Genomic DNA, 27,937 nt, shown 5'->3' with positions numbered 1-27,937 from the left:
AACCTACAATGAATGCTCTCTACTAAGACTAAGACTAAGACTTACTGAAATAACCATCATAATAAAGGATAAACTCTTCTGACTCAGGTAACAAAGTCAACATAAACAATCCCTCTAGTGGTGAGGGTCTAATAGAAAAATCTTCAACCATTAGTTTAATTTTCTGGTCTCACATTAACAGTCTCCCCCTTCTAGTTTTTCCATCTAATTGGCAATTTAGAAACTTCAACTTAACCTCTTGCCCCTCTCTCACCACTACCCACATCCCACCCATCACCCCCCCACCACCACCAGGCCTCCACCCAGCCCGTCCGGAGTGGTTTCCATCTCAGCGGGACACACCCAGCACCAGTCGGTACCTGTCTACGAGATGAAGTTTCCAGACCTGTGTGTCTACTGAAACACACACACACACACACACACACACACACACACACACACACACAAAAGACAGCTGAAACGCAAAATGCAATTTAAAAATGCTGAAAAAGAACAAAACAATCACAATCTGTTGTCCAGGTTCCTATTCAGACCAGCACAAGAGCACAAAACGCAGCAAAACAATTTGATATCATATCTTAACTTTTCTCCTCTTTCTTAAACACTCTGATCTTTAACTGAGCTTAAAGCAGCTCTACATGAACTTTGTTTCCTGACTCACATCCCTGACGCTAAACACAACTGAACTTACAAAGTACAGGAACAGCAAAAACAAAAACAGCTTGACCTGTGAGATTTCAGTGATTTGATGCTGATCTGATGTTGCTGATCCAGTCAGTCGTCAACACCTTGTACATACGCTCTTTAGTCTAAGATTAACCTCTTGAAGAACCGGCTAAAACCAGCTCCAGGTTTTAAATGTGAAGCTGGTTTTAGCGGCTTCTGCCTCCTAACAAGTATCTGTTCTCATGTTGATCCGTAGGCGTCAGTGTCACTAATGAGTATTAGTAATATATTAGCATCAGCTGTAAAAAAAAAACTGAGTAACTGGTAGAAGGCGGATTAGTGTTAGGCTCACTGCTGCATGGCTGTTCCGACCTGTTCAGTCTAGTAAGTCCTCTCTCCTCAGTCTTTGCTATTTAAAGGTGAATAAGCATCAGAAACGACTTCAGCGACCAGCTACAGGTGTCTGTTCGGCACAGAGACTCGGTGGATGAGCCGAAGAGAGTTGCATTTCAACACAGTTCAGTAGAAGTGGTTCATGGTTGGTGATTTCTCCTGATAACTGAAGCTCTTCGGACACTTCAAATGTTTGAGTCTGATTTCTTCTCCCTGAAGTAGCTCATGTATAAAAACGTGTAATTGTAACTGTGACACGCGATGACGGAACAAACAGGGAAATAGTGACGTCACTCCGGGAAACGGGCGGAGGTGTTGGCAGGTCACGTTTGGAGCAGCCGCGTCGAACAAATGTCAGATGGTCTTCCTGAAAAACTAAGCCGGGCGACAACAAACAGGCTGATAGAGATTTATATTTAAGAAACAGGAGTTCAATTACCAGCATGAATTGACTTGGTTTTAACTTTAAATAGAAAAATTTGACTGATCGTTGCTGTATTTATTTTCCATTTAGCGTCTTTAGAACAAACGTAGAGACTGAGCACAAAACCTGAACTGCAAAATACTGAAAGGTATGAAATCTTTTGCGATGTGAGCTACATTTGAGGGACAGTTCAACTCTTTACATGCACATGTTACAGTCATTACCTTGGCTCAACATGTTACAGCACTTGTTTTTGACCCTGCGCTCAAGTTTCTGAATTGTGAATTGTGAATTGTTCATTCTGTCCAGCTGCATCCATTTCATCCACACCAACTGACATTTCTCTATCATTAATGTACATGGATGTAGCTTGGTAGCTAGCTCTGTAGGAAGATGACTGATGACTTAATCCCTCCTACTAAGATCTAACTGGTTGATTAATTCTACAAATGGCAGAAATAACCAGACCTGTTTTGAACTGCTGAACAAACCTAAGAAGTAGGCGACAAGACGTTCCTCAGTTCTGGTAGACGTTCTTTTTAATCGTCCAATTACACACGAACATAGGCAGGTATGTGAGTAACGCTGCTGCACCGCCGCCACAATCGTCAGTGTATCTGTGGTAAAAAAAAATCTAGTGAATAAGTTCTCTTAGTTTGTCAGACATGAAGCTGATTTCTACCTGTGATATAGATTTCGTCCAACACAATGACCTCACTGTGAACGTCTTGGACTCGACCAGCGGCTCGAACTTCTCCCTGCTCTGTTCGCAGCTTCCTAAAAAAACCAAAACATGTCCCGTTGCCAAAGATTCAAAGACTCAAAATGTCTCAATCGAAGTGTTTTTCTGAGCCAGTGTCTGTGAGGAGCCATATGGAGAGTTTCATTCAGCAGCTGACACCTCATCATAGTTAACCTCCCCAGGGAATGTGTTGATATTCATCGAGCTGTTGATTATTAATTCATGTCTGATACAAATCAGTGACATTTTTCTTTTGGAGGATTTCATCAACAGTTACCACAAGGCCGCGGTTTGTTTCCTGAAGTACAGGAGGCGTTTTCTGGAATGAGATCCTTCGTATGAGGCGAAGCTGCAGCTGCGATCTGTAATGACAGATGGTTATCAGCATTTTCTCTGATCTGAGCTCAGCGCAGGAAGAGAAATCCCTCCAGCTGGAGGCGGATACCTGCTGCCTTCGTTTTGGTCTGAGCAGCTGTTTAGAGCACATCTCAACCTTCGCTTTTCCGAGGTTGAAGGTCGGTCATCAAACTCAAATCAGATGACTCGTTTGTGGCTTGTTTGGATCCAGATCTGTTCCTGTTGCACCTTTTCCTCTGCTGAGAGTTGAACAGAATGAGATGGCGAAAGCTGGAGAAATAAGATGGAGAAGTGAATGAAGGAATGGTTGTGGATGTTTTCTACATGGTCGTGTACGTTTCAGATGGTTTTGTATGTTTAACGTCGTTGAGTGCAGATTGTGTTCCTGAACAAAAAGAGGTCGACTAAATGAACTTTGCGCAAAATCACCAACATGAGCCTGAGAACTCAGAACAATCGTCTGCTTAGTTTTGACTCTGTATGTCTCTTTTCTGGATCAGTAAGAATGGAAGTCGTCTGGCTCACTCTATTGTGTGGGTGACTCTCAAAGGACTGAACCAACATGCAAGCCAGAGGTCATGTGATCAGTGGGTGCAGTGCTACCATTGGTGCTAGCAAGCGTCTCCACTGTATCTGATTACCTCCATAAGTAACGTTAGCCTAGCGAGCGGAGATGACATCCAATGTTGTCACACAGATAACAGATCCTGATACAGACTGCAGGTTAATACGAGGTGCAAATGGAGTCTTTGTGTTCTTCTGGTCTAAATGTGATTTTCTAGTCTGCCAGTGGCTGGTGATGTCTGTAATAAACCAGCCAATGTGAGCGTTGGCTACAGAGTTAGCTGGCTTGTAGAGTCGCTGCTACAAAGGATTTGACAATGAAAGGAAAACTCATGAAGCCTGAGTGAAAGAAAATGTATAGAAAGATCATCCACTGATGCATTATCCTCTGCATATCTGCGCTGCGTAACGTCTTAGCTTTAAATGCAAGCTGTTATGATTTGAAATCATAGTATCATAGCTGTACTGTAACTGCATGATATCTTAATATCAATAACTTGCCGATGGGGGGCGCTGGGAGTTTATCTTGAAACAAAAAAAAAAAAAAATCCATCTAAACAAGTTGTTTCATCGACTGGATCCTAAAGTCTGGTTTCCATTCAGACGGGTTTTTAACGCGTTTGGAGGAAATGAGATTTCACAGGTGAAGGGTGGATGAACTGTTTGTTTAGATGTGGCTGGGAAACGTGATCACTTCCTCTTCTGAATGTGTCATTATAACAGTATATCATATATATTTTTGTACATTTTATGCATCACGTTTGGTCAAATCGTTGCCTGGTAGAGATTTAGAGACTGGGAGATTTATTCTTGTCAATCACATTCATCAAAATGAAAACAGATGCTGATTCCTTTAATAATTCCGTTTTTTGTTGTTTACCATGAATATGACGGTTCAGGGTTTCAATGGGATTGTGCAGTGGGAGAAATCTCATTTATCATACTACTACTTGAGTTTTTATTTTTATCGTAGAATGAATTATATCATTTAAAATATGATGAAACAGTAATGAATATTATATCTAGAGTCTGATGATGTCGGTTATTTTTACATAATACAGAGTAAATCAGTGCAATCTGCTAATTTTAGCATCTAGATTTTTATTTTTATTTTTCAAAGAAGTTGCAGCTTTGGTTCAGACTCGAGAGTTTTAGATACGAAATGAGACTGTGACGGGAACAAAGTAAAGGATCGCAGCACGAACAGCCACTTCACCAGCATTAATACAAGTGCAAACTGCTTCCACCTTTAATTTAGATTCAGCAGCAGCAGCAGCGTTCAAACGCCCTTTAAGTCCATTTATAATGACTGTGTTCTGTAATGTGAAGCCTGAGGCCATTTACAGCCGTTAGCGCCCGATTGCAGCAGTTTGCATCACACATCATTCTCATATCCTCTGAGTCATGAGTCAAATCTGAATCACACGCGTGATACGACTCAGTGTGATTACACTGTGTGAGAAGATGATTATCTCTGATCTCTAACGCAAGAAAACATCCAGAAATCCGCCTGGAAATCATAGAAAAAAGACCCTCCTTATAACTGCAGAACTTGCCTGAGAAAGTTCGTGTTTTTAAGTTCCTTCAGTGTCACAGTGAACCAGTGACAGCTGTCAGTACATCCGTGGATACACTGCGGAAAGGAACTGATAAGAGATAATTCGGCTACTTTTTAATGTTGCCAATTTTTTGCCGAAGCTTCAGGTTGTAGATCAGAGCTAACGTGCTGAATCCATGGCAACACTTCCTGTGCTGTAGTAACTTCCAAAACTGTAACTTTGAGCATGATTATACCCCAAGTAGAAGTATGGCAAAGAATAATGATAATGTTTTTCATGCTACATCAATAGTTTTTAAGCTGCAGGACAGTGAAACGTTTATCAGTGCTGAAGCTGACGTTTTGCTCTTTTGTTTTTAAATTACAGAAACAACAATTTCCATATCTGTTGCGTAAACACGTCCATGAGATCCACAATCCGAATTTTCGCAGTTTCACCCATTCAGATAAATATCGAAGATATGTTAGAGCTGGATCTGAATCTGTCCTGAGCTGCAACTTCTTCACCACAGTGAGCGTTAACTGGTGTTTGAATTAAACAATATCAAAAGAGTCTAAAGCTTCAGCTCAATGAGTCTCTGCTACTTTTGATAAATGAATATTATATTTAATAGATTTAGCTCGATCTGTCGTTTGAAGCGTAGCAGCAGATGTATGGCCACGTAATAAACAGTTAATATCTGTTACAATGAAATATGACATTGTGTTTGCACTTTGTGTACCTGGTACTATAGCAACAACCACTCAGCACAGATCAGTGCTTGGTACAAATGGATGATTAGAGATTTCAGTTCAGTTTGTGAAATGTTGTATTCAAGAATCACTTTGTGTGAAACTGTAAAAAAAAAACTAAAATGTCCCTCTTGACCAGTGAGTGAAGTCTTAAAGTTAAGATGAGTAAATGGGGTGAAATGATTTCACTGCTAACCTGCCTTACTCCGAACGCTGGACTCAAACAGTTCTTCACTTTTCAAGATGGACGTTTGTGCAGAAAAATGACAAGAACAACAAAAAACTGAGCTGCTGATTATGTTTTTTTTTTGTTTTGTTATTTTGTTTTTTTTATTGGTGATGCAACAGTTTGTATTTTTGTGCCAGTTTTAGAGATCAAAGTTGTCAAGTGTGTGTTCAGCCTTCACGGTGACAGACTGCTAAAGCTCGGCTTCGTTTCAACACACCGATGACTTTAACCACTAGGCGGCGCTGAGGCTCGGCTCCGGCTGCGGCTTCAGGAAATGGGTTCAGATTAGTTCCACATCCTGAGTTCAGCATCTGCTTCGGTTTGAGACACAAAACCTGCTTTAACTTTTATTTTGTTTTGGTCAGAGAAAGCGGAGCACGCATTTCTTTTATCAAGCTGAGTCATAAACGATAAAGTCTAAACAACAATTAATCTGAGACTAAATTAAACTTGTTTTCTCGTGATCGTTGACGAAGGACTGTGGACTCTTGGGCTGCGACTAATTATTATTCTTATTAACTGTTAATTAATTCATTGATTATTCATTTACTCTACAGCTTGTGGCACAATATCTTCAGCTCATATGTCACTTAGCAGCTTTTTCTGACAGTGACATTATTTCCTGAACCACAGTGGCAGCAGAGCCTCAGCGCTTTATTACAAAGCCTCTATTTAATAGTAAATTGTGCATTGAGATTAATGTTCAAGAGACTTAAATAAAGTGTTTCTATCAAATCTGATGATGTGATGTCTTTGTTACTGTTTGAAGGAAGGCCCAGGAGATGTTTGTTTGCTTTTCTGTTTTCTTCTTCTTTCCTTTTATTTATTTTTTATGTATTTTCTCAAAATCAGTCCAAGTTCACAAATGTCACACAGTTTTAATGTTATTTCCCTATAAATTACAGCTGATAATAATCTTCAGATCCCAAAGCTGCCTTTGAAAAACATGTTCAGTACATTCGCTTTTAGTTTCCCTCCTCTTCCTCTCCTCCCCCCTCCTCCTCCTCCTCCTCCTCCCCTCCCCCCTCCTCCTCCTCCTCCTCCTCTTCATCTTTCACCTGCTCTCTTTCTGGTCTCCCTGCCGGTCGGTGCCCTTGGCTTTGGTCTGCACTCGGCCTGTGGCTGTGGGTTTGACTCCCGCTGAGCGTCGGCTCCCTGCTCTCTTCACTGGAGGCAGGAGGAGGAGGAGATCCCGAAGGAGGATTTGACTTCTCTTCGTCCTTCAGGTCAGAGCTTTCATCACTGCAGACAGACAGAAGTGAACATGAATCAGTTCTGTGAAAAACTTCTGAAATGTGTTTTAATGTGTTTCAACAGAATAAACTCCAGGAGCAGCAGACAACTGTGTGGGTCTCATCTTCCTCAGTCAGTGAAAACAACCCAAACATTTTTCGCAAACTGTGAGTTTTCACGTTTTCTTGCTTCTTTTCGTCTTATCATTCGAGTAGATCTATTTACGAACGGTTGAGAGATAAACAGCTGATTTCTGACTCGGATTAAACACATGCAAATTGCTCTTTTTATTCCCCTCACAAAATGAAGTCACTTTCTAACTACATTCATTTAAAAGGAGAATATTGACGAATGTTTTTTTTTGTGTGTTTCTGGTATTTCAGAGGTTTAACAAAAAGTTGTGATAATGTCTGACAGTGAACTAATCATCAGCTTGACGGCACAAGAGCAGTTACTTCATCTATCTGGTAAATAATGAAACGCCTCCCAACTTCATCATCATTTAAAAGCCACAGTCTGAGCCCACAGGAGCACATTATGAGAAGTTTTGGTTTGTTTCACATTAATACTTAATATTTGTACAGTTAAGTTTTTCTCCTCTCACCTGTTCTGAAATCGGCGTGGAGGAGGCGTGCTCGTGTTCTCTCCATCCCCAGGTCTCTGGTCATTCAGTTCATTGCTATCAGAGTTCCCTCCCAGCGGCTCCTCGCTCTCCTCGCTGGACTGAGGGGAAAGCCGTGGTTTGGGGGGTCTGCTGGCCCGGCGGCAGGGGGGTGGCGCCCCGCGGCACTGTTGCGACGGCAGGCTGTGGTTGAAGTGGGCCGCTGCCATACACTCGGCGGTGGTTTTGTCGCACACGCACTGCAGTTTGTCGCACACAGTGACACCCTGACCTGAGGCAGAGAGACCGGACTCATTACTGTTCTGTTAAAGATCCATATTTTACACTTCCTGTTTTATTTCAAGTGTTGATCCATAAGAAGATATAACACCAGAGAGCTCTCTCAGGCTTCTCTCTGGAAGGTTACTTGAAAGGTTTGGAAGGTGGGTCCAGGTGGGCGGGGCTTGGTGACTGCTTTGTTGTGACATCACAAAGTACTAGAAGTCCCGACGGCTGGTTTTAAGGCTCAGTTTCTGAATACAGGCTGTGTGCATTTCTCTGTGGACTGAGGCTTTGATACTTTCACAGTATTAATATAGAAGCTAGACCTGATCTATAATCAAACAACACATGGACATCTGCCTTTATACTGTATGGTGCTTTAATGTGAGGAAGAGATGAGATTAAGAATGAGTACTCAAGATGATGTTTCTTTCTGAATCTCGTTCATTAGCCTTCCTTAGAAAACAAGGACTTTTATATTGATGATAGTGATGTGACCTGATATGAGGTGAATTTAAACTACCATGTCCAGTTATGTGAGTGACACAGACTCAACAGAGCAGTTTGAAATCCTTCATATCTTCGCGACTCTAAGACACAGATTTAAAGGACCAGTGTGAAGGATTGAGTGGCATCTAGTGGTGATGATGCAGATTGCAACCAACAGAATACCCCTCCCCTCACCCCTCCCTTCACAAGCGTGTAGCTCATTCTAAGCTAACAAAAAAACGACGTGGATCAAAACATACTTATATTATATTCCATTTCTGCTGATAGATCCACCTGAATCCTACACACTGGTCCTTTAAAAAAAATTTGAGGTAATGCAACATATTCATTAGCTCCTCTGTTGGTACATCACTGGGAGTGTCGACCTGTTTGACTCACATCGGGGTTTCCCGCTCTCACAGGAGATCTGAGCGTTGAGCTTCCTCTCCGACCTGCAGCCCATGGAACTGATCTGCTTCAGGCAGCAGTGGTGGAAGAAGCAACACCTGGTGAGTGAAGTTCAGGTAGCCTGTTAGCTTCACACAGCATGGACACATCAGGGACCCACAATATTCCGTTTTTTCTCGACTGGAAACATGTTTGGAGCTTGAAGTCAGCCACTGTGATGGCAGATGAAACTGGCAGCTGCCTCTAATGTATTCTGATTATTGATTAATGTAACATATCTGTCCATTTCTCTTCAGTTAAGAAACATCAGCACTGTGCCAGAAGAAAATGACTCGTCACAAACAGATTAAAACAGCAGGAGTCAAATGTTTTATGAGACAGGAAATACATTCAGTGTGTTTGTCAAACCTCAAGGAGATTTGCTGAAACCTGCTTTTAAATCTTATGTTTTAAGAGTGTTTGTGTGTTTTCTGCTTGAATTGTTTAGACCTCGAGGATAAACATAAGAAAACTCCTCAGGGCATCATTCAATTCTTTCAGTCTTCACTCATCAGCTCACTTGTTAACCTGCACACTTTTCTTCTTTCTTCCCATCACTTCCTACTCCTGCAGCTGCTCACCTGTCCAGCTGGTCCAGAGGTTGACCGCCGCCCTCCTGTCCGCAGTAGCAGCCGTACATCTCGTACTCATGTGGACAGCGCCCCGTCAGGCAGTGGAGCATCTCCCCCAACGCCGGCATCTCCCGCCTGGCTCGGCCATCGCTGCCGTACAGGGTGAGGGAGCGACTGCATTCTGTTGGGAGATTGACGGAGAAACACAGGTTAGTGCTGAACATATGAAAAAAGGGCTGCAGACAAATGTTATAGTTCAGATTACAGAACTCTGTTGCTCTGACATTTCTTTATTTATTTTTTTTTTTTTTTAAAACTTCATAGCTAGACAGGAGGGAGACGTCTTCAGTGAAACACAGCTAAAGATACTTAGCCATACCTGTGCTGTCTGGCTGTAGCTGTAGGTCGGTCAGCCCAACAGACTCCAGCAGGGACCAGGCGAAGAACGGAACCGTCCTCTTCTGAGCCACATCCCACTCTGCCAACAGAAGAAAAAAACACATGCAGGAAACTCTGAGGCCGAGCAGCTTCAACATCATTAGAGACAGACGACACGCTGAGGATGAAAATGTCGACATGTTAGCGTGGAGGCTTCAGGGTCACTGCAGATTATCTTCGATGTAATGAAAAGTTATTGTACTGTAATTAATAACAGAGCAGTCCATTACTCCCCCTCTTGAGCGCTTAGCAACGGACCAGTGTTACACCTCATTTAAACTACAAAAACATTAAATCAATTCATGTTTTCCAGAACCTAATGTTGTGCTGTATCAGCTCCTTTCTGGACGAATCTGTCCTAATTATCCACTTTGCTCCTCTGTAGTGAGAAAATTAATTTATTGTTAGTGTCAGTTATGGGCTGCTGTTTTCCTTGCTGTCAGTAGAGGTCACTGATTACTTCATTTAACTTCTGTAACCCTTTTAAATATAATTAACTTCACTGAACCGCTGGAGAAATCTACTTTCATTCTTTTCATTTAACCTGGCAGGTCAATGGAGAACAAAGAGGCCAAATGGGGGAGAGGCAGAAGAATGAAAACCAGAAAGCTGCTTGTATTTTATATGTTTTTTTACCATCTGCGTCCTTCTCCTGCGAGCTGTCGGCGTCTTCTCCTTCCACACACGGAGGTTTGTCTGTCGTCGTCCCGACTTCTTCCGGCACCTCCTCCTCAGATACAGCCGTGGTGAGTGAGGGAGATTTTACAGCTGCTGCTGTTGGGGCGGACATGTTGTTATCTGATCGAGGTTTGATGGAGGTGACTTGTCTTCCTCGTGTCGTCTGGGTGACGGTTCTCACTGAAGTTGACGACGATGTTGTTGTTGCAGATGTTAGAGGCTCTTGACCTGCAACAAGTAAGATTAAAGGTTTCTGAGTCTTTGCTAAAAGTCTGTCTGTTAGTCTGCTGTTAAGTTTTCAGTGGGATCTCCATTGTTTTGTGGTGGTGGCAGAAAACCTGCACAAATAAAACCAAAACCATCTCCATGGTGAAACACTGCTACAGGTAAGGTCCTCCCTAACTACCTAGAGACGAACAGCCTCATGCAACAAATGCAAATTCCCAGACGTTGCAAGCATTTAATTAATTCCATCATCACCCCCATGTGCTAATGAAATGCTAATTCATTCCAGAGGAGTTTTTCAGAGAGAAGTGCTGCTGTGCCTGGAGCTGCCTCACCTGGACTCCGGGGACTGAGAGGAGCGGGAGGTGGTGGAGTGAAGTCTTCCTCCTGTGAACTGTCAGGAGCTGTGCTTCTGACTGGTCTGGTTTCGGGGAGCGAGGCTCTTGTTGTAGTTCTCATTGTCACCGTGGTAATAATCTCTGGGCCTGGTGACGTGGCTGTATTCACAGACAGATCTAGACAATGAATATTCGTACAGTGGGGTTACAGTCTGGCACATAGAACAGTGAATTTTTTCTTTTTACATGTGTTTTTTGTGCAGATTAAAGCTTCAGATTTACTGGGAGGAGGATCTTGTTTCCTTTGGACAAAGCCATATTAGCAGTTTCCCCGTTTCCAGTCTCTATGCTGAACTAAGCTAACCACAACTCGCTGTAGCTGCATAACGTGAGGTCTCAATCTTATCAACTAAATATCGGCCAGAAAGTGACTAAGTGTATTTCTCAAAACGTGGAACTATAATCTTTAAATCAGAGTTATTATACGACCTGCAGCCGCCTTGTGAGAACCTGTTTCCCGCTGGCCGACACCCGAGGAGAGCAGAGCACAGAGGCCCTCATGTTAATACACACGTTCCACTTGATTAAAGCCAGCGTTAAAGAAAAAGAAACTTAAAGTGTACATGATAATTATTATAATGTGGAGTGAGGCCTCAGACACCTGTCAAACCCTCAGCATGTAATTACTGACGACTGCGGCCGTCAGGAGGAAAATAAGCACTTTAGTGGTTACTTTTTTTTTTTTTTTACCTGACAGCAGGGATGTGGCTTCAAATCTCCTAACTGTGTGTGTGTGTGTGTGTGTACAGCCTGATTCCTCTGAGCCGCTGAGCTCACTTATTTCCAGAAAGTATTAAAAACACATCAGTGAGTCACACTGTTGCGCTGGGTGACATGTTCCTTCATCACCATGAAAACACACACTGTAGTTTGTTTTGACTCAGTGCCACACACACACCGTCCTTCTGCCCCAAATACTCACTACACTACACTCCTGTTTGTTTGTTGGAAAAAAAACTACAGTAAGCAGCTGTTTATGAAATTACTGAGCCTATTTTAAGAATGAAACTATTTAAAGGAGCTGTTTGTAAGTTTTGCTATCGCTACATAGCTAATGTTAGCATTAACAGCTGTTTAATCACCAGTCTGGAAGAAACATTGCAGGTTCAGCATCAAACTTCACTCCTCTAATTCTTCAGCTGCACTACATCACAGACCCCGCCCCCTCTGTGACAAACTGACCTGTTGGTGTCGAGCTTCCTGTTGCCGGTGTTGTCGTCGTCCGTGTTGATACTGCTTCATAAAATGTGGTTGTGTCACTTGTAAACATGTCCTTGACTGAGGAAGAAGAATCACAATAAAGAGGTTAAGATTTTTCTTCAGCTGCTGTAACACTGTCATTTCCCTTTGTGATAAATAAATGAGTCCTAATGAGCTGCATTAAATGTGTTTTTACATGGTGTAAAATATCAAATAAAAGCCTGTGTTGAAATAATGAAAGCATCTCAAATAAACAAATAACATCAGAGCACAAACAAATAGCCAGCGAGCAGAGGTGGAATTATCTGCACTATAATGGCTCACATGGTAAATTCAGTCCATCTCCCCAATTCCATTAAATACAACAACACAGGTCATTCTCACCACTCTGCTAAAAACACTCTCTCTTTTAACACATATACTGTTCTCATCCACTTATTAACCCAGATTGCTTTTACTTTTCAGTTTTTTTGTTTGGTCTCAATTAATCGCAGCACTTCCTGCAGATGTTTCACGTGCAGGCTTGAAGGTTGGCTTCTAATGTGAAACATCTGTGCAGGAAATGTTGAGCATTAATGACTTAACAGAAATGGGGGGGGGGGGGGGGGTCAGAATTGATCTGTGAATGAGAACAGTATTTCTGCTAGAAAGGGTTGTGTTGTGCTGATGGACTGATGCTGCTGTGGAAATGGAAATCACACTGAGACAACAAATAAACATGGAGGGGAAGTGTTTAGTTTGCTTCAACTGTAAGTAAAAGATCAGAAAAACAGGAGGCTAAATAAATATTCTGGGAAATGTTGAAATAAAAAGCATTTCTCTAATATAAACCTATTTCAAATAAAGGATTTGTGAGGTAGACTAAATCCAGTTAAAAAATATTAATAATTTTGTGTTTTTCAGAAAACTGCAATTCCACCAATCGATCGAGAAAAAATGAAGACGGTGTTGAGTTTGCATGAACAGCACAAAAACCTGAATACATTTATATTTTTGTGTAATATTTCTTAACTTTTTTATTTATTTATTTTATATTTTACTTACTTGTTAAATTTAAGCTATCTGACCTGAAGTACTTGCTTGTTTTGTCTGTTTATATTTCCTTTTTTCTTACTATGTTTATTGTCATGCACCAAAACACCAAAGCAAACTCGTATGTTGAAAACCTTCTTGGCAATAAACCTGATTCTGCTCCTCTCTCTGTATTTAAGCTGGACCGTCTCGTCACTGTAGCAACCAGTCTGCCCTGAAGACGTATCATAACCCCATAACGACGGCTGAAGCTCTTGGTAAGACTAGTTAGTAAATGGCTGCTAATGCTAACGTTGGATATGTAGCAATAGCACTAATAAGGTAACTATTACAGCAGTATTTGAGAATTCACACCTGTGTTGCTATGTTACACCTTCGTATTTGTCAGTGCTCAAAGATATTATCAGGTCAGAACCTGACACTTGAATGTTTTTGTCATTAAAGCCTTCCACAAGTCCAGCATCGAGTCTGACTCAAGTCTACAGCTGTGTCACTGAATCGTTGTGGCGTAAGGAGATTGTGCTCACTTAAACTCACCGTACTCATCTGAAGCTTCCTGCTCCCCTTCGTCGGCGTCATCCTCCTCATCCTCCTCCTCATCTTCTTCGGAGGACTTTGAGGGCGTCGTGTTGGATGTGGTTGTTGTTTCCCTGATTGCACCGTTTTGTGATTTTGCTGCTGTTGTGATGATGACTGAAGCAGAGATGTCAGATACAATTAATCATTAATAACTGAAAGTTAAGTTTCCTCTTGTCAACAAAGTGCTCCACGGAAACGTCTCTACAGTTAAACTTACTATTACTAATTAGCAGCAGTTTTAGTTCAGTTGGCTTTTATGTTTTTATAATTGATTTTTATTCTTAATCTACCTTTATTTACATTTTTATTTTTTTGTGTCATGTGTTATTAGGGTTTAAAATCCATTTCAATGCAGTGAAAACTTTATTTAAAAACAGAGAAACTCGTAGCAGAGGTGAAAATATTTTCTCCATGAGACAGAACCAGTGTAGAGAAACTCCTTCTTTACCTTCCTCTGATGACTCCTCCCCGGTTGTTTTCGCCAGCTCTCTGGAAGTTGTAGTCCAAGCAGACGGTGTGATGTCAGCGCGTGACATCGTCATGGTTACAGTCAGTGAGGAGAGTTCAGTGGGCTCTGACCCTGCTTCACTCTGTGACTCTGGAAGGTCACCGAACGACCAAACTGAATCTGCAACAGAGAATTAAAAAATATATTCAATATGTTGTGTTGTGTGAAATGATCTTATGAATATGTAAATAAAACTTTTGAAATCATACACAGCCAGAGACTAAAATAAAATCATGTTTTCTTGTTTTCATATCATCACTATTCAGATTTCTTTGAGCAGTTTGACTTAGCACATTTATATTTACCAGGCAACCATCAAACTCAATCCTTTCGTTCTCTTCAGAAACAACTGAAACATTAGAGTCATGTGAATCAAGAGCGAATGGAAAAAGAGAAGCAAGTCATCTGAACAATCACTTGCGTTAACACTATTAAACAGTTTTTTTTTACCAGTGGAAATGAAAGAAAAATGTCTTACAATTAATTTTTGATATTTTATGTTATTTTATTGTTAATTTTCTCAGCTTTCTTATGTGATCAGTCCTTTGTTCTTTTTAGCTCATCAGTCTGTGAAGCACTGTGAACTGCACTGACCTGTGTGAAAAGTGCTGTTCAAATAAAGTTTTAATTGATTGATTTGCTAGGCAGGCAGTGCTGGAAGCTCGGTGACAGTGAATCTTGTTTGGCAAGCTAACAGCTACATGGCAAACTAGCTTGATCGACAAGTGTATTCAACACACGCATTTGTATCACTGACTCCTGTTTCATGTTTGTCTGCAAACTATTTTGTGCAGCAGTTTTTGTTTTCTCATCAGAGCAAGGATATGTAAATTTACCTTTGGGCCACATTGAGGAAAAAAAAAAAAAATGAAATTACGAGAATCTTGACCTTTTCATTGTAATAAATTGATTTTAGTCAAAAAATCTTGCTGTTGCTTGATGTTATTGCGACCCAACATTTGTATAAGAAGAGTCAAAGTCAGCAGACTGACTCAGTACCACCATTAGCACCATTAGCTTTTTCCTAACTTACTTCTATAAGCTCGTACCAGGGTAAATGAAGCTGTAGCGGCAAAAGTTTAATGTTTTAGCTTGAAATATAACATCTAAATGTCACATAGTCGCACACTTTCACAAGTCTATCTTCAAGTTCATTTTTCAAGACAGTCAACCTTGTTTTTTGCTTTGCATGCATCACTTCCTGTGTTTCACGTCAGAGCGACCTGACACACATAAACTGTAGAGTTATATAGAGAATCATGTGAACAAGACCACGTCATTGAAATAAAAAAACATCACCAACTGTTCCTTTGTGTAAGAGTCTAGGGGCACATGTTATCAACACAGACGGAACTATTGGCTCACCCAGGCTGACTGCTGGAGGATTGTGGGTTGTATGATCCTTATTTATCTCTTCCTGCTCGAGCACTTCCACCGTCTCATTCAAATCTGTAAAAAGCAGCGACACACGACAAGAGAAGACAGGAAACGTCTGAGCCAAGTGAGTCATCGAGCAGCAGGAGACGAACAGCGGGGAAATTATTTTTAGTGTTTCGGAAGCTGCAGGATGGTCAGCGCCAGCCAAATGTAATTATAAGCAGCTTGGAGAAAAGTTTGGCAGAAATTAACTTCAGAGAGGATTCATGGGAAGTATGGTGAGGGAGGCAACTGTTTTACCTTTCGAGATGACACTCAGGTGCTTCGTCTCTTCTTCTTCTACCTCCTCCGCACCACCTTCGCTTTCCTCAAACTCCTCTGAAATGACAAGACACAGATCACACTGTGAAAACACACACACACACACACACGGATGGTGGAGAGTTTCCCAAAAACAAATAATAATTTCAGTAGTAAAAATGGCCTAAAACGAATTAACCTCATGGTGGCACTAGAGGAAACATCAGAAGATCACCAATGTCATTAGAACTCATCTTCAGGGGACCATGAACGTCTGAAGAAGATTTCAATCAACGTAGCTTGCATAGCTGCATGACTCAAGGCCACTGATCTGTTGTATTTCAAAGTAAAATAAAATAAGTATATCCAAGTGTATTCATAACTCTAAGCCTTAATAAAATGTGAACAGGTGAGTTATATAAACAGCTGTCATGAAGGAGGAAATTAGCTTTAAAGACCCAAACAGTTTTTGTACCAGGCTGTAAACATGTTTATTTCTGCTGTAAAGTTGGACATTTTAACATGGGAGTGTATGGGGATTGACTCACTGTTGGAGCCAGACTCTAGTGGTCATTAGAGGAACTGCAGCTTTAAGAACCTTCAGTGTTGGCTTCATGTTTCAGCTCCGGACATTGATGCTTGGTTAAAACTGACTATCCTTGTACAAAGTCCTAATATTTCCTGGAGTTATTGTTTAGATTATTTTAAATCCAAAAACAACAATTTTCTCTTATTAAAATAACAAACATGGAGGATTGTGTTACACATCCGTGTGATGGAGGTCTGAGCTGTGTGTGTGTGTGTGTGTGTGTGTGTGTGTGTGTGTGTAGGAGACCCCTCTATCTTTAAATCAAACAGGTGTTGCCCCTCTGCTCATCCCTGTGTTAAACCTGTGACCTGTGAGCCAATTAGAGAGCATACCAGCAGGCGTCTGCGGGGGGGATGTGGGGGCGAGGTCGCCGTCCGTCTGCCCGATGTCACTCTGGTTTTCCACTCTGCTGATCATTAGCAGGTCCATCTCTGAAGGCCAGACACAATATAATAGCTCAGGTCAAGTCGGATCGAAGACGCTGTGTTCCTTCAAGAGTCTGAGTCACAGGTGAAAATGTAGAAAGCTGCTTCCAGTGTCACTTCCTCTTGTTTGTTAGATTTGATTAAACAGACAGATTTCAGGTCATGTGGATCACTTCCCAGCTGCCATGATGCATCTGTGTCTTCTATTTATCTTTTACCTGCTGACAGGAGGGAAGAGTTGGACAGCTGGAAGCTCACAGAGTCGTTTACTGCTGAGAGAACATCTGGAAGGCAGAAGGACAAGGACGGGTTCAGACCGGCGAGTACAGGATGAATCCAGTCAATATAGAGATATACTTTACAGTGACAGTTAAACATGAAGTCTGAGGCTGTTTTAAACCTGCAATAACCTGTTTTCTTTGGCAAATTGGGAGCAGCAGAAACAAGGTAACACTTCACTCCACATTCAGCAGCCACAGAGCAACGTGATCAAACATCTGGAGTGGTGTTTGCATCCAGCCGATCCGGTGTTCCCTCTCTTTTAGCTCTGTTGTTGTGTTTGGTCCCCAGCAGCTCTTTAGCTGCTAGATCCTCCACTGTGTTCACCAGTTGCTCTCTACCTGTGTCTAATCTTTACTTTCCTGCAACATACGAGGCATGTCATACCATCTTTTGAGTTTTCATCAGTACTTGACCTAAAACCGTGAATAAAAGTGGATTTAAAGTTTCTCCCAGGTTGGGCCAGAGGAGGCTGCAGGCCTTTGGTTTCAGTAAAGTCTTTATTCGAACAGAAACAACCTCCTAACAACTTTCTCTACCTCAACTTCTCCTGGTTCTTGCAGACTGAAAGCATCACATCTATATTTAGACCTGACAGATCAAAGGATTCTCCACCCCCCAACCCCTCATCTGTGCGTGGGCAGGAAGCTGCAGGATTAAACGTCAAGAGGTCATTGTTTTAATTGGCTGAGAGGCCCAGGGGTGTGACTCAGCTGTCTGCGTTTTCTACCCAATCAATCGTTTCCTCGGATCTGACATCGCTGACCCGCTCGAAAAAAAAAAAAAAAAAAACCCTGACGCGCTGTCTCGAGGATACTGACGCGGACGTTTTGGCGGTCTGATCTTCAAAGCGGCCTGACTCAGTGTCATTTGATCAGAGTCTCAGTTGAAGTGCGCTGACGTCACTCAGACTCACCTGCCCCCCCGAAGGGTTCATCTGTCTCCACGGCGCCGCTGAGCAGGTCTGAAACACAAGAATCAAACTAATGAGATCCAAACTCGTTCCGTCTCTGTTCTCATCTGGAGAGGAAGCAGACACAGTGTTAATGATCCTGAGCGCCGCCCAGGAGTCTTCTGCGAAATGTGCAGGGAAGTCAGTGAAATGAAGGTGACGTTCAGCTTCAACGGGCTGCTGTCTCTGCTCTGATGAAGTCACCTGTTTGGTTTGCTGCCGAGCAGGACGACTCAGCGAGGCCTCTCAGTGTGGAGTTGTATGAGCTCTGACTCATGCAATCGATGGCCGCCTGGTCACATTCACAAAACCTCTGCTCACACCAATCACCGGCATCTCAGGGATAAAAAGAAAGAAAGACAATCAATTAATATCCAGAGATGAGCTGATATAACTACAGACATGTTGGACCAGTGTCACAATGTCTGTGTCCTCTGGTGTAATAGTGGGTACAATTACTAGATAGGCTTCATAAGATCTACACTTATAATATAAATTAACCCTTTCCTGACTCTAAATACGAAGCTAGAGCCAACTGTTAATTAGCTTAGCTTAGCACAAAGACTGGGAAGAGGTGGAAACAGCTAGCCTTGCTCTGTCCAAAAGAAACAAAATCCGCCTATCAATACCTCTAAAGCTCACTGACAGTAACACGTTATATCTTTTTCTGTTTAATCTGGACAAAAACACACACACACACACACACACACACACACACACACACACACACACACACACACACACACACACACACACACACACACACACACACACACACACACACACACACACACACACACACACACACACACACACACACTGATGTTATGGTGGTTAACGTGCTGGACCGTGTCTTGGCCGGCTACAGTGACTTCCTGCAGGTTGCCAAACAGTTTGTAGCCCTGTATTTACTGAACAGGTGCATGAGTGGGATCGATCTTCTTCGGTCTCATCTTACCACAGCTGGAGTTTGCTGGGGAGCAGGTGAGGTTGTTTGGGAGCAGCGGCAGCAGTTGTGTGCAGGGGGCAGCACTCTGGTAGCACAGCCTGTGAGTTTCACAGCAGCTGCAGCAGAGAAGAAATGACACAGATGCCAAAAAGGTCTACGGGTGCGTCACCCTGCACAAATACAAGGATCTATGGATCTCAGATAAACTGACAAACAGTTTAATTTGCACACATTACACACATAAGACACATTAAATCCAGTTATCTAGAACAGTGGTTTACAAAGTGGGGTCTGGGGGTTGCCTGGGGGTCCTTTAGGGGGGTTCCTGGGGGTCTCCAGCAAAAAGGGAAATCTTTTTCACTATAATTTCACCCATAAGTAACACAATGACAGAATATGCAACTGTTTTGGTCATGGGTTCACACACTTTCTGTAATAAAACACCTAAAGCAAACATCTCATCAGACGGGGTCCGTGGTTTGTGTCAGTTCAGGGTCACTGTGAATGATGTGTGTCTACTGTAAATAAAAGAGACATAATGTAATATTATTTTGAAACTTTTCTATCTGTTAGATATGTTTTTTTTCCTTAATTATCAATAGAACTTAATGATATTCAGTATTTACGCTGACCGTGTCAGATATGCAACATCAGTCTGTGGCGAGATGAACAGGTTTCTGATGCTGGGTTGTAGTAATGTTCAGATAATAACATTCATGCTGAATCCAGCACTTCTCTTCAGCTGCTTCTCGTTGATGCTGTATGTTGACGAACGTCAGAACTAAAAGCAGCTTATAGGCGCATTACTGCCAACAGCTGGTCTGCAGTGGAGCAGCAGTTCAAAATGAGCTGGTAGATTCACACAGCTCTAAATGCAGCATTGAAGCAGTACTGAGATAAAAGCTCATCGAGTGCAGTATGTGTTGACATTTTCTGATGTGCAACACACTCGTCTCTTGCCTAAGTGCTCAAGACAGCAAATGTGGGTATTGGAGCAAACCCTGGAAAAGAAGGTGGTCCAGCAGAGGGCGTCAGAGAAAAACACGACTTGCATTCTACACGTTGATATATTCTGTCATTTATGTGAAGCCTGTTCACACTGATATCGAAAGCAACACCATATCTATTGTAAATCTGTCCCGGTCTCATGAGTACAGCTTCTTTTATTTTTTTATTTGAGGAGGTTTGAGCCAAACATCTTTTCGTCCTCTCAGTACTGTGGAGGGAAACACACCTGCATCTGTCTGTCTGCAAAAAGGCGTGCAGACAGACAGATGTAGGACTCCCACTGTTTACAGCTGTGACTCTCTATCTCTTTTTGGCTGGTCATCCCTTAAAACGAAACTGTGACCACCGAACCTGCTTTGTTTTTTCTTCTCAGATAGTTTCCTCTAAAATGATTTTGTATTCATTAGATAGAAGTCTGAAGAAAAACATAATATTTTTTTTCTTTCCAACCCTGGGGCCCCTAACTCTTATTGAGAACAGCTGATTTAGAGGATACAGGTAAAATATGAACTCCCTCATCTTATAAAATGCGAAAATATATCTCATGGGTAATGGGAGGGTTTGTTTTTTGCACCATTAACTCTCTCTCCCAGCCCACTTTGCAGATGCCTGCCTCCAGCTTCTGAATTCAATGAAGCCGCCATGCTGTATTTTAGATTCAGCAACTGCTGCTGCTGCGAGTCTTATTTACATGTCCAGAGGATCCACAGGGTTTCCAGCTGCTACATATCGGCAGGAGCAGCCGTAATCTTCCAGGTCGCGTGGACAAAGCCCCGTGGAACAGCGAAGTCTCACAGCAAAATTCAGCAACGAGGGGAAATTATCAAAGATGGAGTGGAGCCAGGTGAAGCGCAGGCCCAGACAATCTGCACGAAGAGAAGGAAAACACGATGGAAACTGAAGAGGCAAACACACAGAGGCTGCAAGAACAAAAAATCCTAAACTATTTTACTCTTCTTCTAAATCGATTTCCTCCATGTTGCAGGCAGAGAGCGGAGTGATTTAATCATAGATAATCCTGTTGGCAGACTCCACAGTCCAGAGAAGCGTGCAGGGCAGAAAATGATTTAGGCTGCAGCTCTCCACATGCCAGATGTACCCACAGTGCTGATCGGGACTATAGGTGTCCCAGAACATCACAGATGGTCAATCGGTCGACCTTAATGTCAACAACAGCAGAAAATGTCACAAAAAGTCAGGCAGCTGGAGGACTGTTGAGGAAACATGTCAGTCTGAACAATTACAGTCTGAGATGCTGCTGTTTTTCAGCCTGAAGAAACACTGACCGACATTTCTCCATTTATTTAACTATAGGGCTGAATGATATGCAAAAAAAATCATGTTGGGGTTATTTTGGCAGATATTGCGATTGCAACATGTGACTGCGATTTCAGTTGGAACGCTCATTTTTCATTTCATTTCACTTAAAAAAATATTAAAATGATGATGATGTGACTTTTGTTGGTCTTGTACCAAACATCATGTTCCTCTACATCTGGAGAATATGATCTGTAGGCCGGGGCGTCTCTGTAGCAACGCAACACTTATGTTGCTTACAATGCACAACAATGTTGTGACACATTTTACCTTTGAGAAATAAATTGCAGCTCCTATGCTTTGGATATTGCATTTGGCCATATTGCAATTTCGATTATATTTCAATTAAATGTTCAGCTCTATTAAATATTAGTTACTTAACTTGCTTCCCCAGGACCAGCTGTAGAGACTGGCCTGCAAACATCCACTTCCACTGGCTAACAGCGAGCGTTCCACCCATTCCTCCAGCACTCAGCTACCAGGTCAGCATACTACTATAGTACTTTACTACTTTACTACTATATGATCAAAATTGAATGATATTACATCCAAACACGTCTGTAGACTTGAAAAGTGGCTGTATATCATCTCACTGCTCTCTCTCTTCCTTCGGGGTTAAAACGTACATTTCCCACCTACATTCATTCTGCATGTGCTGATAGGAAAGTTCCCTTGCGATGGAGGTGAGGTCAGCTGCAGGGTTCTGTAGCCATGTCAATCATCTGGCTACTGAAAGGGATGGGAATCTGAGAACAGGCCCTCTAGCAGGCTACCAAGTCCTTGGCAGAGGCTGCTGAGTGGAGCAGCAACTGGCTTAAAGCAGCTGGGGTAGAAGCAGAGGGTGGTGCACCTGGGACACCAGGTGTCACCATTGAGTCCTCTGGAGGTGTCATGGGTCCCTCAAAGAAGCACCACAATGAAGTGTTTACCCACAACCCCCACCACCCTACCCCTACTCAATGACAGCCAATTAAAGTACTGCAAGTCCTGTGAGCTCATCTCAAATTAGCATATTAATGTAGATTAAAGCAATTTGTTAGTAACTGGTGGTTGCCTCAGATATTTATCTGTACATGACAGAGAAGATGCTAAATCCCCAGCAGCTCTGACCTTTCTGCAGAACTAAACCGTTAATTCCCTACAGGCCTCGTTCAAGCGTCACCGACTGTGATTAGCTGACTCATTAATGAATATTAAGCGAGCGAGTCATGCTGCACACAGTTTATTACGTAATGTTGCACCCTTACCGATCATGAAATCTGGATTTCGGTCACTGGCCACTGGGTCCAAGCAGAAAATGGAGCTGGCAGAAAGCGCTGAAGACAAAGATGAAGATGAGTAACTGTTATAATAGTGATGTGAGTTATGTATGCAACATCAAACATACATCCTCTTATTTTAGAATAATCACATAAAATCATCGCGGAGAAGAAGTGAGTTTCTTCTTCATGTACTTCTACAGGAAAGTGAAGTCTGTTCCACTTTCAAAAAGATTTCTTTCAGTTTGTCACTAGAACATGATTAATAAAATATTTCTATAATAATCTACTGAATCCGATCAGCAGCTGTAAATTTTGATAACTTTTAGCTAAAGCTAAAAGGGACAGAGTGGAGCTCTCACCGTTTGGACCAGCAGACAGCATGAAGATCCACATCAGAAACATGACTCGTACTTGCATTCAGAGGGAGAAAACTTCTGTTAAAGACGAACCTTCAGGTAGGTGCAAAAACAGGAAGTTTTAGAGCTTATATTACATCAGAATGAAGATGAACAGATGCTGCTCCACATCATGATTGTAAAGTGAAGTTAAACTTGGAGGTTATTTTATTCCCTTGTTTATTGTTTGTCAGATTTTCTGAATGCACAGCTCATCATATAGGCCTTCACCAGCGGATTCACAGATGTTTCCTTTTTCATAATATAGAACTTATACCTGCCTTATAATAACACAACACATGGACATCTACCTTCATACTATATGGACCTTTAAAGATTTACATCATTAGAGCTGAGAGCCACAAGTCAGAAAGTACTGAGGAGAAAAACACATTGTGGATTGGGTTTTGGTTACCATGACAACAGCCATACTGGGTACAGACATCTATATCTTTTCGTGCATTGTTTTGTTTTCAAATTTTCCAACATTAAAAAATTGAAAAAAGAGAATAAAAACTTTGTCTAAATATCTGAAACGTTCCAAAAAAAAAGTTCTCAACATACTTTGCATGTTGTTGTAATTCTCTGTGCGGCCACAGGAGGCTGCAATTAAGCAGACATTTAAGCTTCAACATCTGTTACATAACAGCAGAGGAGGTAGAAATGAGCTCCATGCTATCATTATTGCAAATGGTGCTCCCTGGCTGATGTGGAGACTTTACACCGAATCAAAGAAACCGACATGCTCATCAGAAATGTCACAGGTTTTCTTTTTTCATGTGTAATAGAGACCTGAATTTACCCTAATGTGTCTTATTCAGCTCCATAAATTAGCCCCGTCATTACAGAGCTGATAACTTCCACACCAAATGAGACGGACGACCTTCTCTGTTCGCTGGTTCGGTGTCTTTAATGGCTTCAGCAGCTCGGCCCACCTGTGGCTCCACGAAGAAGTGTGTCATTAATGTTATTCAAGCCACAAGCACATCTCGCTAAGAGCAGGAACGCTGGCAGAACGTCTGGTGTCAATGCAGCGCGCGGGAGGTCAGCGGCCCCGTTAATGCAGTTATATGTTGCCTTTCTTTAAACTTTAATGTCACCTCAAAGCTAAAGTGGTCAATTCTGCGCGTTAATGGATCCAAATGACAACAAAATGTCATTTGGAAGATCTACGAAGGTTCATGTTAAAGGAGCAATAGGAAAGTTTTGAGGGAGACCCTTTAAAAGGTCTGTCTGTCTGTCTGCTAGTGAAATATATTTTGTTTAATGCAAATAAATAATCTGTCTTAAGAAAGTTGTAGCCTCATCACTCTATAATCATATGATTAAATCTCAAAAATTGATCACAAAAGAGGAGAACTGATTTCCCATAAATGAATTTTGTGTCATGGAGACTGGTTTTAAGATTTAAGTGTTTCCCTCCCTCCTGACAAATCATGTTTCCCCATGTTTAATGGCACAGTATCCAGGAGCCTCAGATGTTATTACCATGAAGAGATCAGGCTGCTTTGTTGATGTAGTAACTAACCACTGCACCACAACTGCTGGCCTCAATCAAAATCATACCAAATTTCAAAAGTAAATTGATTACATATTTCTACATTCATTCACTCGAAATTTCACTTCACTTAGTTATTTGCTGCTTAGCGACAAAATCTTATAGCTCTCCCTGCTAGCTGGCTAACTAATGCTAGCTTGATCACTACCAGGACAATTTCTTCGTTGGAGCTAGTTTACTGCTGAAGGATAATAGAAAAGTAGGATGCAACATTTAATAAATGTTTTTTCATAAATAAATCAGCATTATACCTACAATGCCGTATGATATTATATCTATCAAATAAATAAAATACTCAGCAAAGCTTAACATCATGAAACACAGTGCCCTTAGTTTCAGAAACAGCCACAGACAGTGGAGCAGGTCCCTCATCATCTCCTGATGTTACTGAGGATGTGAGACAAGGTGAGCTCATATAGTGACATATCACAGATTATTATTACATGTTAAAATATGGTATGAACAGTTCATTAGTGACTATCCTAATAACCACTGCAGATCCATGTGTGTAACCCAATTATTTGTTAAAAAAAAAAAAAAAAAATACAGTTCAGTACAGGTCTGAGTGTTATCACAACCTTTGTGAGTAAAAAAGCATTTAGAGTCCTTCATCACAGCACCTGTTCAACAAGATTTAAACCTCCGCAGTTTGTTTTACAGGAGCACAGCGCGCTAACGTTCAGCTAATAGTGAACAAGCTTAAAGGAAACTTTGCTACAAACTTTTGTAAGCTTATAGCTGCAGCAGAGGGAGGAGGACGGAGCAGATGACCGATAGTGACCTTTGTCTGTTTTCCATTCAACTTCTCTCAGCAAAACTGTATCTTTGTTTATTTATCGCACGTCATATCATCATCACAATATTGGCCTAGAAACGAAGTCTATTAGTCCCTTTCTTTTAGGTCTGTTTTTGGTCTTTATCAACTCTTGAGGTTCTCTAGCTGCTAAGTAAGTAAGTAAATGAAAATGACAACTCACACTATCGACATTATAGTCGTCTGTCACCTAAAGCTTATATGGCACAATAGAAAATTACAGAGCAACAGCATCACAAACTACGACCTGTATGTATTTGAATTAACGTGCTTCCAAACACACAGTGCAACAGTCAACAAGACAAGATTTCAAAATGTGTTAAGTAGCAAAGAAACTCTTACCTTAGTTGTGTGGCTGTTCTTTCATTGAATTAAGGTTATAGAGTGAAAGCCTGTGTCATCATAATGAATCAGACATAGTTCTGATGTTCATCAGCAAACAAGGGAGGGTAGAAGCCCTTTTAGTGCTTTTGTTGTCTTGTTTCCCAACAGAATAAACTCTCAGTTCCACTAACTGTGGTTATTGGTCCTACCTGGGGGGGTGGCACCTTTAGCTCCTTCAGTTCAGGTCTTATTGGCTATCAGGTGACACCTGAGCAGGATCTTATCTTGGTTTGGTTCCTGTGCAGGTATCTGAGGCTTTAACAGAGGTGGGGTCCTGACAGGGAGACCCTTTGTCCCGCGGGGGCAGGATCTGCGACCCAGGGGTCGACCTGGTCTTATCTGATCCTCCCAGGAGTTCAGATCAATGACTACCGGGGGGGGGGGGGGGGGGTCAGTGAAGCAGAGGAGCTGTGGATTTAATAACAGGGGAGTGGGGGGCTGATAGTGGAGCACTGTATGGGACAGGTGCAACTGTGGGGGGGAGGATGGTACAGATGTTTATATCAAATGTCATGTTTCACAGAAACACCCACAGTACAGATGTTCAGTGACCAGTTATTAATTCTTTCGTATTTTTAGGTTGTCACAGGTAAAAAAGACCGTGACAGTTTGGAGTTTGCATGTGCACACGTCATGAGGATGGGGATAAAACATGTTAGGGTGAAGAAACATGCAAAACACCTTCCAGCTTCCTTTAGGCTCAATATCAATTATCCAAATATGATAAAGAGAATTTAGGCTTCACAAGGGCCACAAGAGTTTTTGCAGCTTTCAGGTATATTTCACAATCATTCATTTTTCTCTCAGTGAATGTCGCTATCATCATTTTGACAAGTGGACTATAATAACAACAACAATAATAATAATGATCCTTACCAATAATGATCCTTCGCTGTATGTCAACTCCTCCCTCTCACTGTCCCTATCAGAGTAAAAAATGTTAATAACAATGTTTATATAATAGTTATATTGTTAGTGTTTATATGGACATTTTATTTTACCATATATTTATATATTTTAATGATTTTAGTCTTTATTTTTAACATATGCTGCCAAACTTAATTTCATTGTGTTTTTAACGCAATCATAATAATAATAATTATAATAATAACTTTTTTTATAAAGCACTTTTCTTAACAAAGCTGCTGCTTCAAATAAAAAAAATAAAACCAGGTAAAAGAGACTGAGCACAGGAAAACAGTAGAACAGCATAAAGTAAAACTATAATCCAACATTATGGAAAAGGCTCTGACGACAGGTTAAGAGAGGCAATACATTATGTAAGAACAAACCAGAATAAAACACATATCAAACATGACCAAAGACCTCAGACAGAGAAAGGCATTTTAAGAAGAGATTTAAAAGAAGTTAATGAGTTACAGTGTCGGTTCCAGAGTGTGGGGGCTCTAAGAGCAAAAGCAGAACTAGGACTGTGTGTAGAAGCCCATTCTCCTAATATTTCACTCCAACTGTTTAAAATGGGGCAAAATCAAACGCTCAAAATGTGGCGCTAGCGATCCGTCATCGCTGCACCTTATGTAGGGGTACAACAAAATCAACCTGCTGCTTAGCATCTAAAAACAAGTGTCGGTTCTTCCTGCTGTTCCATCCTGTAAAGACTGATCAATGAAGCGATCAATACTATCAATCTTTTACCTTGCCAGATAGATTACAAGCCTTATGATAGGTATCATTATTAAAACAATAGTTGCTGCTGTTATTACTAAATAATATACATTTATAGTAATATAAAGAGGTGACGCACCTTAGACTGCACCATGTAAAGGTGATGGCCTGGTGGGCGGGGCGACGCTGAAATGGTTATGTGACACACTGACACACAAATGAAACGTTGCATTTCCTGAGCCTCATCCTCAAACAGGACACAACTGTTTAATGAAGTCTCAAAGCACCCGAAGTCAGGAGGAAAAACACACCTTCAAAATATATTAAGACAAAGAGGAGAAGGAGTGACAAGTGA

At 41.5% G+C, this 27,937-nt stretch overlaps 2 protein-coding genes and 1 long non-coding RNA gene across 8 annotated transcripts in view; 2 read left to right on the top strand and 1 right to left on the bottom strand.

Annotated features, from left to right (window-relative positions):
- The window catches only part of efr3a (EFR3 homolog A (S. cerevisiae)), a 126,127-nt gene extending 119,722 nt beyond the window's left edge, over positions 1-6,405 (top strand). For both annotated transcript variants that reach the window (XM_056391789.1, XM_056391788.1), the window contains one exon: positions 295-6,405. In XM_056391789.1, the coding sequence (XP_056247764.1) occupies positions 295-400 (106 nt within the window). In that variant the 3' untranslated portion in view covers positions 401-6,405. The remainder of the gene's footprint in view (positions 1-294) is intronic.
- On the bottom strand, positions 5,737-27,814 carry oc90 (otoconin 90). 5 transcript variants are annotated; one of them, XM_056391783.1, is made up of 23 exons: positions 27,722-27,764; positions 26,833-26,878; positions 24,003-26,427; positions 23,165-23,254; positions 22,791-22,859; positions 20,918-21,092; positions 19,228-19,334; positions 18,474-18,605; positions 18,234-18,281; positions 17,257-17,322; positions 16,946-17,044; positions 16,025-16,102; positions 15,713-15,796; positions 14,288-14,467; positions 13,798-13,953; positions 12,211-12,306; positions 10,966-11,145; positions 10,364-10,633; positions 9,669-9,767; positions 9,299-9,470; positions 8,670-8,776; positions 7,503-7,791; positions 5,737-6,907 (listed from the first exon to the last, which is right to left on the bottom strand). In XM_056391783.1, exons 4-23 carry the CDS (start codon positions 23,220-23,222, stop codon positions 6,631-6,633), a joined length of 2,742 nt encoding a protein of 913 aa, XP_056247758.1. In that variant the 5' UTR covers positions 23,223-23,254; positions 24,003-26,427; positions 26,833-26,878; positions 27,722-27,764; the 3' UTR covers positions 5,737-6,630. The 5 variants fall into 5 exon arrangements, with proteins under 5 accessions (XP_056247758.1, XP_056247760.1, XP_056247759.1 ...); XM_056391785.1 differs by having other exon boundaries at positions 23,165-23,215; XM_056391784.1 differs by lacking the exon at positions 24,003-26,427 and having other exon boundaries at positions 27,722-27,814.
- Positions 8,651-10,410, top strand: LOC130179062 (uncharacterized). Its single transcript, XR_008829225.1, has 4 exons — positions 8,651-8,779; positions 9,291-9,498; positions 9,614-9,909; positions 10,279-10,410. It is a non-coding gene; the product is annotated as an uncharacterized LOC130179062 (long non-coding RNA).
- Positions 27,815-27,937: the final 123 nt, after the last annotated feature.

Source organism: Seriola aureovittata, chromosome 12 (genome assembly GCF_021018895.1).
Source record: "Seriola aureovittata isolate HTS-2021-v1 ecotype China chromosome 12, ASM2101889v1, whole genome shotgun sequence".
NCBI lineage: Eukaryota > Metazoa > Chordata > Actinopteri > Carangiformes > Carangidae > Seriola > Seriola aureovittata.
Note: the sequence above shows the minus strand (reverse complement) of the source record. Positions and strands in the feature narration are given on the sequence as shown.